Genomic DNA, 14,375 nt, shown 5'->3' with positions numbered 1-14,375 from the left:
TGCGTCACGGCTCAAGCCATCCTCCTAATCCTAGGTGACGACACAAACTTCCCACAATTCCTCGCGGTTTAACCATAGAAGTCCTGGTAATAACCAGGTGACCGAGACAGGCGACTGCAGATTCTATTGGCTAGTATGACACGAAAGCCACGCTCCGCCCGATGTGGGCGTGGCCACAGAGTAGTACGCCGTACAAGTTGGTGTTGTCGCTGCGAGCCATGTGATATTTAACAACCAGTCAGCTGTCTGCAGACGGCGAGTCGCCGGACTGAGGAGGAAGTTGTTGTCGGAGCGGAGGGCGAGTGACGGGCGAACAGAGCGATGACTCGTGAGTATGAAAGGGCATGGAGGGTGCCAGGAGCCCGGAGATGGCCCGGGCGCTGTACGGAGGAGTAGCTGGGCTGTGGGGTGCCGCTGTGTAGGCCCGGGGCTGCGGCCTGACTTGTGCCACGTCAGAGTGGTCCGGGAGTCCCAGGAGCGGATGGAGGTTCAGTGTTATGGCGCGGTATGACCTGGAGAATCCTACACTGTATAGACCAGAGCGGCCTATGTGCTGATCATTGTACAGGGTGAGCGGCTGTGATGTCCAGCTCTGTGAGGAGGGGCACATTGTACATATACGTTCTACATTATTACACCTGGGCTCATGTATGTGCTGCATTATTACACCTGGGCTCATGTATGTGCTGCATTATTACACCTGGGCTCATGTATGTGCTACATTATTACACCTGGGCTCACCGTGTATGTGGTCCAGTTTATATATGATATATTACGCCCTGGGGTCATGTATGTGGTCCAGTGTGTATATTGCTACACCCGAGGGCGTGTATTCCTGTAGACTCGATAGGAAGTGAGATTATCCAATGTGAGGGAATTCCTCTCTTAGGCGGTTCCCCTGTTTTCTGGTGGCAACTCCACACATTTGATTTCCCCCTTGTCGCCGGGAGTCTGTTTAAACAGCCCTGATGCTGGCGACGTACACTGTACGTCGTCAGTCACGAAGGGGTTAATTCCCGGTGACATTGGTGTTTGGTACAATTGGAGAGAGTGAATCTCTCTAACAGACACACAGACAGCAATAGAAGCTGACATGGGTTCCCTCTACAAGTATGAAAAATGCTTTGCCTGTAGCTCCACCCTCTACCTGATGGTGCACCGCCCTGGTGATAATGGGCCGCTCACATACTGAGCACTGCCAGGAATTCATGTGGGCTCTGGCTGGCAGGGGGCATGGGTCTATTGTACCCACTGTCTTTGAAAAGGTGGGGGGCAGCTTAAAGTGTGTGTGTTGTGTGTGTGTGTGTGTGTGTGTGTGTGTGTGTGTGTGTGTGTGTGTGTGTACACATATATCTCTCCCAAAGTATTTTTCGGTTAGGGTAGTGTTAAAGCTAGGGATGCACCAACATTTTGGACAAAAATGGTACTATGGGTAAAATGCCGATAGTATCAAAATGGCCGAAAATTCCGCTGCTCTCCCCCGCCTGTGTCTGCAGTGGGGATCGGAAAGGACACAGAGCAGTGCCCAGTGGGGAGGAGAGCTCGGCCTCCTGTGACTGGCGGAGCAGCGAGGGTAGAAAGCAGTTACAAGCACTCAGTGATTAGAACTGATCATTCAGTGCTTGTAAGTTTACTGTATCCCCAGTCATAAAGGAACAGGAAGTGCTATACATCACTTCCTGTTCATTCATGATTGTGGACATAGTAACTCATACTGGATAAATAGAAGTAGTCACTCGCACTCCAAAAGTAATAGTCAATTGACTGTGATGATACACATGTCCTAAGCAACGTTTCGGGACCATGTGGCCCCTTCCTCAGGCAAACAGAGGAAGGGGCCACATGGTCCCGAAACGTTGCTTAGGACATGTGTATCATCACAGTCAATTGACTATTACTTTTGGAGTGCGAGTGACTACTTCTATTTATCCATACTTTGCGAAGGCATCCGTTGTCGCTGCTGCACCCGCCCTGTTGCATTAGGCATTTTCTGGTCAGGAGTGCGATGGGACATGAGGATTAATTAGTAACTCATACTGTCGCCGCATGTTATGAATGAACAGGAACACTCAGTATGGAAGATTCCTCTTCATTCATAACCGGTGCTGCAGAAAAAGAGATTGAGGACTCTGTGTCCTCCAATTTCTTTTTCTATTTTAAAAGAGAATTATCACGGGTCTGATTAGACTCCCAATATTTCCCCAAAGCTCCCCGACGCTAAAGCAAAAAATAAATAAGAATAATTTATACAAAATTAGGTAATTTTTGGTTTCAGCCTGATAACTTTTTTTTTTTTTGTTTCGGTCTAAAAATGTGATATCGGTGCCTCCCTAGAGAAAACTCAGATTATTTTGCTGTCTGTGCCCATGTTTTCCTTCGCTTCCTATTCTAGAGTCACAACAGGAAGTTTGAGGAAATCTCCTAAAGCGAGGGGAATTCTCCTCTTAGACAGTTTGTCCCCATTGGAAGATTTCCCTTCACCTTTCATTCTGGGGGAAACTGTAAACAGTTGGATTTCCCCTCTTTCTTTTTCTCGGTATCGCTGGTCACCAGTACAAATAGAGGGGTGAGCCTCCCCAATGGGGACACAGCAATAGCACTTGAGGGCCTAAACCAGGGGTGCACAAACTGCGGCCCTCCAGCTGCTGTGGAATTACAAATCCCATGAGGCATTGCGAGATTCCCACAGCCATGCCTCCCAGAGACAGATGCATGATGGGATTTGTAGTTATTACACAGCTGGAGGGCCAGAGTTTGCCCGCCCCTGGTCAAAACTTTCCCCCACATGCAAAAGTTAAAGAAAAAAAAAATGCCTAGAGTTACACTTTTAAATGTAATAAGGCTAAGGGCACACATGCTGTACTATTGTGTGTAGGGATTTGTTTGCTTCTGCCCCAGCCCAGGGTCTGCTCCAATGACCTGCCCAGACTGCGCTCTACATAACACTGCAGAGAAAACTGATTGGAGAATGCAATGGGCAGACCGCCGGTTCCACACTGCAGCTTGAGTGGATAATAAAGTGCAGGCGCAGTGTTGAGTGAACACTGGTGGAAGGTGGTATCTGTCCCAGTTATCATTCACGACAGCCCACACGCATGCTAAAGCAAGCAGTTTTTGCTAAAGCAGTAGGCTGATTGAGCACAACTCTGTCTTTTCAGATCCAGCCCTCTTGTGAGCTAAAACCTAGAAGTGGCCAAGAAGAATCTGGCTGTTACAGGAAATCCCAAGCAGAGAGGTCAGCCTTACCTGACTTGCTTTCCTGCTGGATTACAAAACACATCCCTCACAAGGTGCCCATACACTTTACAACCCTCGCAAGACTTTTGTCTTGCGAGGGTTGTAAAGTACCTTAAAAAACGTACGATCTGCCCACCTTGGACATGCAGATCGTACTTGCGATCATCGCAAGCCCGCCCCCTGAGGGGCGGGCTCACGATGACTGCAATGAGGGGCGGGCTTACGTTGACTGCAAACGGGCTGTGTGCGCTTGCGCACACTGGCCCGTTCGGCAGTTGTCGAACCAGCAGGCCACTAACTCGCTGAGAATCGTACGATTCCCGGCAGGTTTTCTAGCCTGCTTGTTCGACGTAAGACGTGCGATCGTACAGTAGAAACGGTCGCACGCCTTCCATACACTGCACGATTCTCGTACGATCGTGGGATTTCCCGCAATTCTCGTACGAGAATCGTGCAGTGTATGGGCACCTTTTATGAAGACGAGGGAGAGGTGCCCTGTGGTCCATTAGGGGAAAATTCAAGCAGGGCTGACAACGCGGTTTGGGATTGCAGTACATCAGAGGCAGCGTTGTCAGTGCACTAAAGGAAGTTAAGAGCTCATTGGATTTCTGGCAGGATAAACACTGAAGTGTCGGACAGAACTCCAGCCTCAAGATGTGTATTTGGGGCTAAGGTGCTCTATTATGCAAGCCGAACATTGTGCCTATTAACTGCCCAGCTTTAACCTGACTAGAGGTTTAATTGAAATGCTCCCTCCCTCCTACCTTTTGGATTGGTATAGCTCATCAACGCAAGTGGAAATGCACTTCCTTTTTCATGTGTATGAACAAAATGAGCCTCCTTTTTAATTGGCCTTTGTTTGCTGTATACTGTGTGCACCCGCTGACTTGCTGGATTACTCTTCTCTGTAACGGAGGTGTTGTCCTTTCCAACCATAAGAAAAGGGGGCAGTGCCCATTCTCCCTGTTGTGCTCCTTTTTTGGCGTTCATTTACAAAAACAAAACTGGTAATGACAGTTCAGCCCCTGCATTATAGACTATTTCGCCATGAAATGTAGGAGACTGACCTGCTCTGCCACAGGGTTACACAATAGCCAACAATTTCAGGTGTTACAATGTAGTATTTACAACTTTCCTGGACTTTGTCCTTCATTTTAATAACTTGTTTGTGATAAAGCCGTTTTAAAAGGTAAATGTTTAATGTTAGTTATTGGTAAGCACTTTGTAATAATGTGTTTTATGAATGTGCAGGTGGAAACCAGCGGGAGATTGCTCGAGCAAAGAATCTAAAGAAAACTCAGGATAAGGGGAAGAAGGCAGATGATGGATTATCAGCTGCCGCACGAAAGGAAAGGTATTTGAATGATGTGTTCACGATAGGTGCTCATTCACATGGGCGCAGGTGTCCGCACATTGTGTCGTAGTGATAAGCCTGTGGAGGCACATGTGTTTCGTGCAGCCACCTTTTTAAAATGAATGACAGGCTGCAGCTGCATTGATATTTACACGCATGCCAGTGTTTACATCCATCTAGGGACACATGTAAACCCTACAATGTACATTAAGGTCCAAGCAGACACAGCTTGTCATTGAATTTAGCAGGCGGCTACACAGAACCTGTCTCTGTAATCTCTGTCCTTGTTTATTGTAAGTGCAGGAGATGGCCATTTCTGTACATTCCTGTGCCCAGGGGGCATTTAACCATTGGGATGTAAACTTACACCAAACTTTTAGGGCTTGTTCACATCCTGTCTGGAGAGGATCTGCAAACACAGTGCAGTGTGTTTTTGATGAGTTGCAATGTGTTGTCCTTTTTTTATTTTTACTGAAAATGGGCTTTCAGTGCATTCCAGTGCATTTGCATGTGTTTTTTCATTTATATGCATTTTGGTGCATTCAGGAGCAGAAAAAATAGTGCATGCAGTATATATTTGTTTCTCTGCACCAGAAGGAACTACACTGGTGTGAACAGAGCCCAGAAATACTATAGGAATACATTGGGATGCATTTCAGTTGCTGAAAAAAACTGTTCTGCTCCGGAGATGGTGTGAACAAGCCCTCAAACACTAGGGCCATAGGCTGCCTTGTCTACATCTGAGGCACTTGGTCCAAACTTATAATTTGATAGTGATGAGAGGTGGTGGGTGGAATGTAGGTCTTTTCGTGAAACTGGAGTTATCATTCTTTTTTTTTGAACTATTTACTCTAGGGATGCTCAGATAATGCAGGAAAAGCAGAAAAAGGCCTTGGTGAAAAAAGATGATCCCAAATAGCATCTGTGGATTGCTGCGTGACTAAAAGCAGAGGATGAGGACACGAAGATCTTTCGTTCAGACCGTGAAAAAAAACATTCGGCTAAATGGTTTTGTTTGCCCAGATGCAGTAATTTTTTTTTTTTTTTCCTTGCTGTGCATTGTTCCCGGCATTTTCCTTTTTGTCCAAACAGTAGCGTAAAACTTTTTCTGCCACATGTACATATTATAAATATAAACCAACTAATCCCGAACCTGCACAAAAATTAAGTCCCCTTTTTTACCTTTTAGCTTTTTCTGCATGCTGATCTACAATTGATTAAGTCAGCTATTGCAAATATCTGTCACTGAGTTTATCACTGAACAAGGTGCTTTTACCATGACTGAAGTCACCTGTCATTTTTTATTCACGGTAGACCTTGTCAAATATTTAATAATAAAGTGACTTTTTTTTCCCGTGAAAGCTTTCAGTGTATTTTTGTAGATGTTGGGGGCCAAGTCTAAAGTTGGTAGTTTAGTCTTGTTTGTATAAGTTCACCTTCGTATACATAAAGGAAATATTATTTTCTTCAGTTACATGAAGAATAATCAAATCATGTGCCCGTTCCAGAACTGGAGATTTCAGGCATGTAGCAAACCCTTCTGAACAGGTCTTATCTGGCGGTATATGCAGAAGAGGAGTGCGGAGAGTATGACAGCGGGCAGTATGTGTAGGGAGGTGTGAGGAGGGTATGACTAGGAAGTACAGGTGAAACTCGAATAATTAGAATATCGTGCAAAAGTTCATTTATTTCACTAATGCAACTTAAAAGGTGAAACTAATATATGAGATATATAGCCTCAGTATATACCTCTTGCATGACTTATGACTACTAAGCAGGGTAACAGTCCAGGTTGATGAATGAAAAGACAGACAGGAAGTTTACATGATCATGACTTTCTCTCATTACATGTCTTTTATACATTACAGCCCTCACAACTATATAACAAGCGATATCAATGAAATAACGGCCGAAATTAAGAAAATAAGCTTTGTGAATTGACCCCATTGTGTGTTATATGTCAATGTTTCTTTTGATGCTGCAGACAGTCTCCTGAAGTAGTGACCTGCATAAATGATCTCACCTCAGTATTACAATACACCCCATGGTGTCGGAGTGGGACTACAAAAATTTTTTTACCGTACCTGACTTTTATAAAAAGTAATAGCCATGTTTTGTTATTTATCCAGCCCCTCTTTGCTTGTTGGCACTTTTTACTACAGGTGTTAGGGGGGCTTGAGTATACAGAGTAGTTATAAAGCTGCTGTTCCAATATTCAGATGTTGTGGAAGATATGCCTAGAATGCATTGCATAAACACTGAATGACTTTGGGGAGCAGATATTATCGATGGAAATACAAGCGTCTACTATCTGATTGTCCTTGCGTGTCACTTTAATGCAGTTTATTATCGTTTTACTATGTGCTGTTATAACAGATCTACAAAATAGCTTGATATGTTCTATAAATGCCTTCTGATAATGGCCTGTCTGCTAGAAAGAATAGCCCAAAAACGCCTTTCCCTAGAGAAAAGGGCTCGGGCATATTGCACAGCCTGAAGCATTCTTTTCTGACCGGCTTTTCTACCTTTCCAATTTATTCCTGTAGTGGCCCATTAGACTGTGCAGGGCATAAAAACAAGGATTAGCCTTTATGGCCAGTGTTTCTTTTTCTTTGCAGACTCATCACAGCATACTCCCAGGGCCCAGTCTTACTCCCTTAAGTACCATGTGGCCCAGTGGCTGAATGGCAATATATAACTTATAATTATCTTTAGGGTTCATCTAGACACCCTTTATATTTTAAAATGGTGTTGCTAGTAGCTTTTGACCACTGCAGGCGTTTCGGTGGAAGTCACATTTTAGCTATCACGGAACCCTTATGCACAGTTTAACCTTTTTCCTGGACTCCATAATCCTTATAGGAGATCCTGGTTTCTAAATAAAGCTCACCCTAGGTATTAGGATGAGACAGTAATTCTGTCACCAATGTAAAACCCATATAGTGATGTGAATTAACTTCCGTGTGCTTAGATTTAGGCCAAGCAATACTATTATCATGAGTAATAAAACTGTGGATAAAATATTAAAAAATAACACTGTAAACAGAATGATCAGATAGAAAAATTCTGAGCATACAGTACATTCTTTTAAAAGTAGAATCCCAGTGGTATAAGGGGTCTTTGTACTTGCCCCCGGACTGGACAGAGAACTAGTTGTTTACCGGAACAGCTCTGTTGCTCCAATTTTCATTTTGTTTGACATGACTGGATTCCCTTCTCTCCAGTCAGGACTAAGCATTAGGGAAGTTGGTCCTGCAAGCGGTCGCCTTACCCTAGCAGGTCATTTCTAGGTTATCCACTCATGTACTATCATGGAAGATGACTTTGGGCAAATCAGAGTTCGGTATCTGGTAGCTTAATTTGCAGGACAGTAGGGATTCCGGCCCTATATTAGTTTGTCATGTTATTCCATAAGTTTCCTTCAATTCTCACTTAATACTGAGGTGGCTAGGGATTTCTGATCTTTTTATTGTTTGTGGATGAATGTGTTTGGGACTTCAACTAATACATTTTACAAAAATATGATTTTGTTCTTACCGGAGTCCATTGAGGGACACGGCTCTGCAGATTTCTGAGAGGCAAGGTTATGCTGCTGCCTCCAGGATACATGGACACTAGGCAAAAAAATTAAAAGCCTGCCACTTTAATGATATAACCCTTTCCACCTCACACCTGCCAGTTGGAGCAAGTAGTATGAAAGGAAGTGAGGGAGCTCAATGGACAGAAAAGGATTTTACGGTAAGAACAAAATCTTATATTCGTCATCGTCCATTGAGGGACACCGCTCTGAATAATTCTGAGATGTAGGCATGTTCAAAAGCACGTCCTCAGGGTTCTATCCTGCGAAGCAGTCGAGGTAACAGGGTTGGAGGAGAAACATACTTTTCCTATATAGCTGCTGGTATTCTGCATTTCGCCGTATAATCATTATACAGCGCACTGCAGAATGTCACCAGCTATAGAGGACTACAAATCCCAGCAATAATACATTATATACAGTGCAATGCAGAATAACCCCAGCTACAGAGGACTACAAATCACAGCAATAGTACATTATAGTATAATGTACTATTGCTACATTCCTCTATAGCTGCTGGTATTCTGCACTGCGCCGCTGTATAATGTACTATATTGCACACCACACACCATACTTCCACCGCGCCAAGCTTGCTCGCGTGATGGACTACAATCTCAATAGAAACTAGTCCATCACTGGAGCCCTTTTTTTTTAAATCCGATTAGTCGATTAATCGAACTTAATAATCGGCTAACTAATCGATTATGAAAATAATCGTTAGCTGCAGCCCTAAAACATACATTAGTGTGTACTGATCCCACGGAGCTACTAAAGGCATCCACCGTTGTATCCCTCGCTCTGTACACAAATCTGTCCACCTTCTTGTTACTAGAAACCAGTTATCCACATCCAGCCTTCCCCAGCGGTGACATAATTGTTGAACACCTATGGAGGGATAGACCATTCACCCGGATCCAGACATTGTCTGCTGAGACAATCCGCCTGCCAGTTTTCTACTCCTGGAACGTGCCCTGCTGAAACCTGAAGTTCTACCCAATCGAAGCTTGAATGTACTTCCATCGCTGCTCCTGGTGCCCCCAGACAGAAGACAGGTCCAGTGAAACAACATCAGACGAATCGCCCTCAAGTCCAGGACAGAAATCAGAAGCTTGTTGAGAAACAAAATAAACTAAAATAATAAGGCAGAAAAGACTAAGCAAAACTGGCAAGTGGGGGAGGGGTCATGTCCTTAAAGTGGCAGGCTTTTCATTTTCTTTGCCTTGTGTCCATTTCTCCTGGAGACAGCAGCATAACCCTATGTCTCAGAATTCTTCAGAGCTGTGTCTCTCCATGGATTATAGAGACAAAAACTATTAATGTGTTCCTTAAAAAGAAAAAGCCATATGTGAATTTGGTACATTTTTTTGTAACTGTCATATTAAAATGTACCATCGGACAGGGTCTTATTGAGGCAGTTTCCAGCCTTGCTCAGCAGTGGGTATGGTAAACGAGCCTATAGCAGATTGACAAGACCGGTTTAGACTTTTGTTGGTCAGTTTGGTTTAAGTGGCCTGAGCTGTTAAAATTGGGCCACGGTCATTTAAATGTCCTGGTTTAGGTAATATATCTTTTGTTCATTACATTTGATTTACCCCCTTTCTCTAAAAATCACATCAGCATACAGCTCTGCATGCCGATTTAAAATCATCTTACATTCATTAAACAAATATGGGTTTTCATTTACTTACAAATAGAGTTTATCTACTTCCTGGTCCACTTTTGGCACAAATTAAGTAATGTGCCAAAGTGTTGCATCCTGGGAAAGTTACATCAGCAGAGCATTGCTGGGAAATCTCATCTGTAAACTCATGAGATCTCAGGGAAAGGCATTTTCCTCCCCTGAGATGATATGCATAGGCATATGACCTAGTCACATGTGACAGAAATCCAGGAAGTAAAGGGAAAGCTAGTAATCTGCCCTTGGTAAACATGGCCCCTGTGAGAAGTATGGGGAAGAATAGAGAAATAAGGAATGCAAAGAATACAAAGCCGGCAATGATCTAGAAGTATGTGTTTGTGGATTGTTATTACTAAACATTTCTAAAAGGTGTGTTTGTTGTTATTTTAAAGATGAGGGTAAAGGTCCGCTTTAATAAAGCACTGCAGCCCTTTTCAGCCACAATAAATTATTTTGTGTCTGTATTTATTTATAAAATTTAGTAGGTACAATGTTCTTTGTAATTGTCATGATATGCATGTTATTGAAAAACTGGCCAAGCATTTTAGCACAAAGTAACCAGAACAGCAAAAACAGTCCGTGTTTTATATCACCATGAAGACTTTGTATACAGCACGTTGTGAATTTAAATGTTTTTTTTTTTTTAAATAAAATTTATTTTGCATAAAAATTAAGAGACAGAATGTATAATATGCATAGTAAACAGATACTATGTATTGGCATTTTATCAGATGTCATTGAGGGTTAACTTAACACGGGTACCATCTTGTATAAAAGCATAGAAACAAATCATTGTCCAGCTAACACTGGACGGACGCTGACAGGCAGTTTTCATATAAACAAACACAGTGTTGTTCATTCATGAACAGAATTGTAGAGCACATTTTTGCAAAAACTTACACTTTGCATACAGTTTAATAAACAATGCTGTTGTTATTGTAAGATCTGCACTCCTGAGCTAAAGTATACACCCAGCCAAAACTTTTTTTTCTTTTCATTTTGGATAGAGTGGTAATGCACCATGGTCACCTTTTCAATGCCATCTAGGACTCTTTGTTAAAAGAGAATTCCTTCAGTTACTGTTAATGTGACAGTAAAGGGTCTATTCATAAACTATTCAGAGAGGCATTGGCCCTGCAAATCTTTGTGAATAGCGGTAAAACGAACAATCTTACAGAACAGTCTATATTTTCTTTTCAGGTCCAATGTAATGGAATACCAATTCTGGCCACTAGGAAATTCATTCTATTTTCCTATGTTGCTCAGCTCCATCTAGGGCCCATAATGCAGCATTACATTACACCTGAAAAGAACATTCCTTATTACCGCTTTTCACACAGAACGAACATTCAGATATTCGCAGGGTGAATGCTCTGCAAATTCTTTATACATAGACTATTGAGTGTCAATGTTACAGGGCCTGATCCCCAATTTAAAAGCATCACCAGGAAAGTTGTTTCTATATTATTGCTACTGTAAATAACAAACCTAGACAATTTAAAATACAGAAAAAAAATGAACTTTTGATATTTACTAAAATATGTGCAATACACACGGACTTGTTCACAGTTCCTTAATGTGAACCTGTGCTTTGCTCATGCTGGACAAAACAGCAGCTTCGCTTTAACGGTTACCCTCCTCAGCTCCATATACTATCTGCCCATTGCTTATCTGCTACTCATTGGCTGGGTGTGAACAGAAATTCTGGTATATCCCGGTATGGCGAGCATATGATTCACGCCCCTTCTTTCTATGTGACAACTCTTGTGATTGGCTGCTCAGGCACCCAGCACTGTCCCATGCATAGGAAACATGCAGGAACAGTCCTCAAACCTGCATGGCCAAAGCATAGGTTTACTTTGACGGGTCATGTAGACTGCTGCTGACTCTTTCTGAAAATGCTTGCTTCAATTCTTTGAGGTCACTGAGTGGGAAGAAGCATGCAGATAAAGTCTTAATTATTATTACTATACAGGACTTATATAGCGCTAACAGTTAGTGCAGCGCTTTACAATATGAGGAAGACATTACAATTACAAGGCGGTAAGGAGGGCCCTGCCCATGAGGCCTTACGATCTAAAAGGGAGGGGCAAGTGATACATGAGGAGGTAGCTGTGTGGGGATGAATTGTTTGAGAAAGTGATAGTTCAGTGGTCAGTTTGAGGTGGGATAGGCTTCCCTGAAGAGATGAGTCTTCAAGGATTGCCTAAAGGTAGTCAGAGTGGGAGATAGACGGACAGGTTGGGGTAAGGAGTTGCAAAGAATGGGAGAGACTCCAAAGAAGTCCTGGGAGGAGTTGACAAGGGAGCTAGAGGTCTTTTGAAGAGCGGAGGGGATGGTTAGGGCGATACTTTGAGATATATCTGAGGGCAGAGTTGTGGAAGTCTTTGTAAGTGGTTGTTGATATTCTGAATTTGATCCTTTGGGCGATTGGAAGCCAGTGCACGGATTGTTGGTTAGGTGAATGAGTCTAGCAGCAGCATTCATGTTAGACTGAAGGTCTATTAGTTACCTGACTGATAGACCTTCACAACTAGTTCTGCGACTTTCCTTTTCTGCATACTTGTCATGAGTCGGCGGCTCAAACTGTAATGAAGATGGGCCAGGGGAACAGCAAAAGCAACTAGCATGTTCAGATCCAGTGGTTGTTTATATAATGGGGGGGCTAAAAAAATTTCTGCCCCGGGGCGCCCAGAACTCTGGTTACGCCACTGCCACCACACTCCTCACAGGTAAACCTCTTTAGATGGGTGCTGAAATGACTGCGGATGTCACCTCTCAGATCAGTATAGAAAGCAGGATGTCAACCAGCACACCAGAGAAATGTGTCCAAACAACACTCTTTTATTGACGCATTTCAGGTTATACGGAGCCTGTGGAAGGGACTTCCCGAAACATTGCCATTCTTGTGACAATATGCTTCAATAAGACGTGTGCTGGTGACATCCTGCTTCCTATGGGATTTGTAGTTTCACCACAGTTGGAATACCCAGGTAGCCTACCCTAACCCCCGCTTTAAAAAGAACAGAGGGGGGATCTACACTATACAGAATACTTCCAGTGTTCATATACAATCCTGTGTCTTTTGTGAGCTCTCGTCACTAGAGTGCACTGTGAATAAAAATGCTTCAATAAGAAAACAAAAAGGTAAATAGCCTCACAGAGGAGCAATCCCTACTTCTGTTCTGCCATGTGCCCTATTTACATGTTAAACCTGGCAAAACAACCAATCAGCTTACATCTTCTAAAAATATGTTAGGAAGGTTATTATTACTTTTTCAACATAAAATTATTTTTACTATTAACTGACACAATAAAACTCCCAAAATACCAAAAGAAAGCAATAGATGAACATTAGCAAAGCCTTTTTCAGTATTACAGGCAGTGAAGAACCAGTTTTTAGAATTAAAGTGTACCTGTCTCTGCTCACAGTAAAGCAGTTTTGTTGGCTTCCCAACATTCAACCTAGCAAGGCATAAGGCACAAAATGATGCTGCTAGTCCATAAGCACTCTGGCTGCTCTATATATACATAAATAAGGCAAAGTACAGTGACTCAGAGCAATGGAGCAACCTTTATTTTATCACTCATCTGACTTTAGTGAACTAAAATCTGAATGGTTGTTGTAAAGACCGCACTTTGCACTCTGAACTGCCTTATATAGGCTTGACAGTGTCTGCTGGACATCCAGAAAATGAGGATTTATAGGATTGCATAGCAAATTCTTTGTTCACCTGAGAGTTCGTTTAGTTTCTTTCTTAAGAAAAATTGTTTTGTTCACGTTTAAAAGGTTAAGAAACTTAAAGTAGAGTCCAGTGTTGTGCAAAGCATCACAGTGATGTGTTCCTTCATGTTTCTCTGTCTAGGAATGACATATTTAGATCTTGCAGCAATTCATTTTCTTGTCTGGAATACTGAGTTTAGTCACCGCTTCTGTTTTTTCTTCCACCAGATCTGCCGATTTCTTCACTTCTCTGTACAGTAAAAGAAAGCACACATACATGACATTCAGGTTCATTCTGCAGAATCTACATGTCCCCACAGCATCTTATTAAACATTACAATGACTGCGCCATAACACTTCCAGATTCTGTATTCAAGATTATGAAGGAATTTTTAGCAATTCACAAAAACATAAGCCAAATATACACATCTATTATCCACATTGGATAACCACAACTTTATATTTGTTACATGTTCCCATTCATAAAGGATACCTTACAGCTTACCTTTATTTCAGTGTTTCAGTGCTCTCTCTGCTAATTCTAGGACTTAAAAAAAATCATGCTTAGTTCTGTTGGGGGAATTTTTGTTTCAAATAATTGACTGTCTGTACTGTGCTGCTAGATTTCATTATCACTTGAAACCAGATAAGCAGTACTGTATGTCTTTAAAAAAAAAAAAAAAAAAAAAGGTTTAAAGCCCTGGGGACATTGAGGGGACTTTATCAAAACTGGAGCAGTTGTGCATGGGAACCAATCAGCTTCTCTCTTTCATTTTCAAATGTTAACTGAACAAACTGAAGAGAG

General features: G+C 42.4%; 2 protein-coding genes across 2 annotated transcripts in view; one reads left to right on the top strand and one right to left on the bottom strand.

Moving 5' to 3' along the window:
* Window positions 1-220: 220 nt before the first annotated feature.
* On the top strand, window positions 221-5,587 carry SERF2 (small EDRK-rich factor 2). The gene is made up of 3 exons (XM_018566910.1): window positions 221-328; window positions 4,489-4,591; window positions 5,447-5,587. Exons 1-3 carry the CDS (start codon window positions 322-324, stop codon window positions 5,508-5,510), a joined length of 174 nt encoding a protein of 57 aa, XP_018422412.1. The 5' UTR covers window positions 221-321; the 3' UTR covers window positions 5,511-5,587.
* Window positions 5,588-13,672: 8,085 nt separating this feature from the next.
* LOC108795623 (ras and EF-hand domain-containing protein-like) overlaps window positions 13,673-14,375 on the bottom strand; it is a 48,017-nt gene continuing 47,314 nt past the window's right edge. The window contains exon 17 of the mRNA XM_018566911.1: window positions 13,673-13,820. Coding sequence (XP_018422413.1) covers window positions 13,724-13,820 — 97 coding nt within the window. The 3' untranslated portion in view covers window positions 13,673-13,723. The remainder of the gene's footprint in view (window positions 13,821-14,375) is intronic.

Source organism: Nanorana parkeri, unplaced genomic scaffold (assembly GCF_000935625.1).
Source record: "Nanorana parkeri isolate BGI_ZX_2015 unplaced genomic scaffold, ASM93562v1 scaffold987, whole genome shotgun sequence".
In the NCBI taxonomy this organism is placed as follows: domain Eukaryota; kingdom Metazoa; phylum Chordata; class Amphibia; order Anura; family Dicroglossidae; genus Nanorana; species Nanorana parkeri.
Note: the sequence above shows the minus strand (reverse complement) of the source record. Positions and strands in the feature narration are given on the sequence as shown.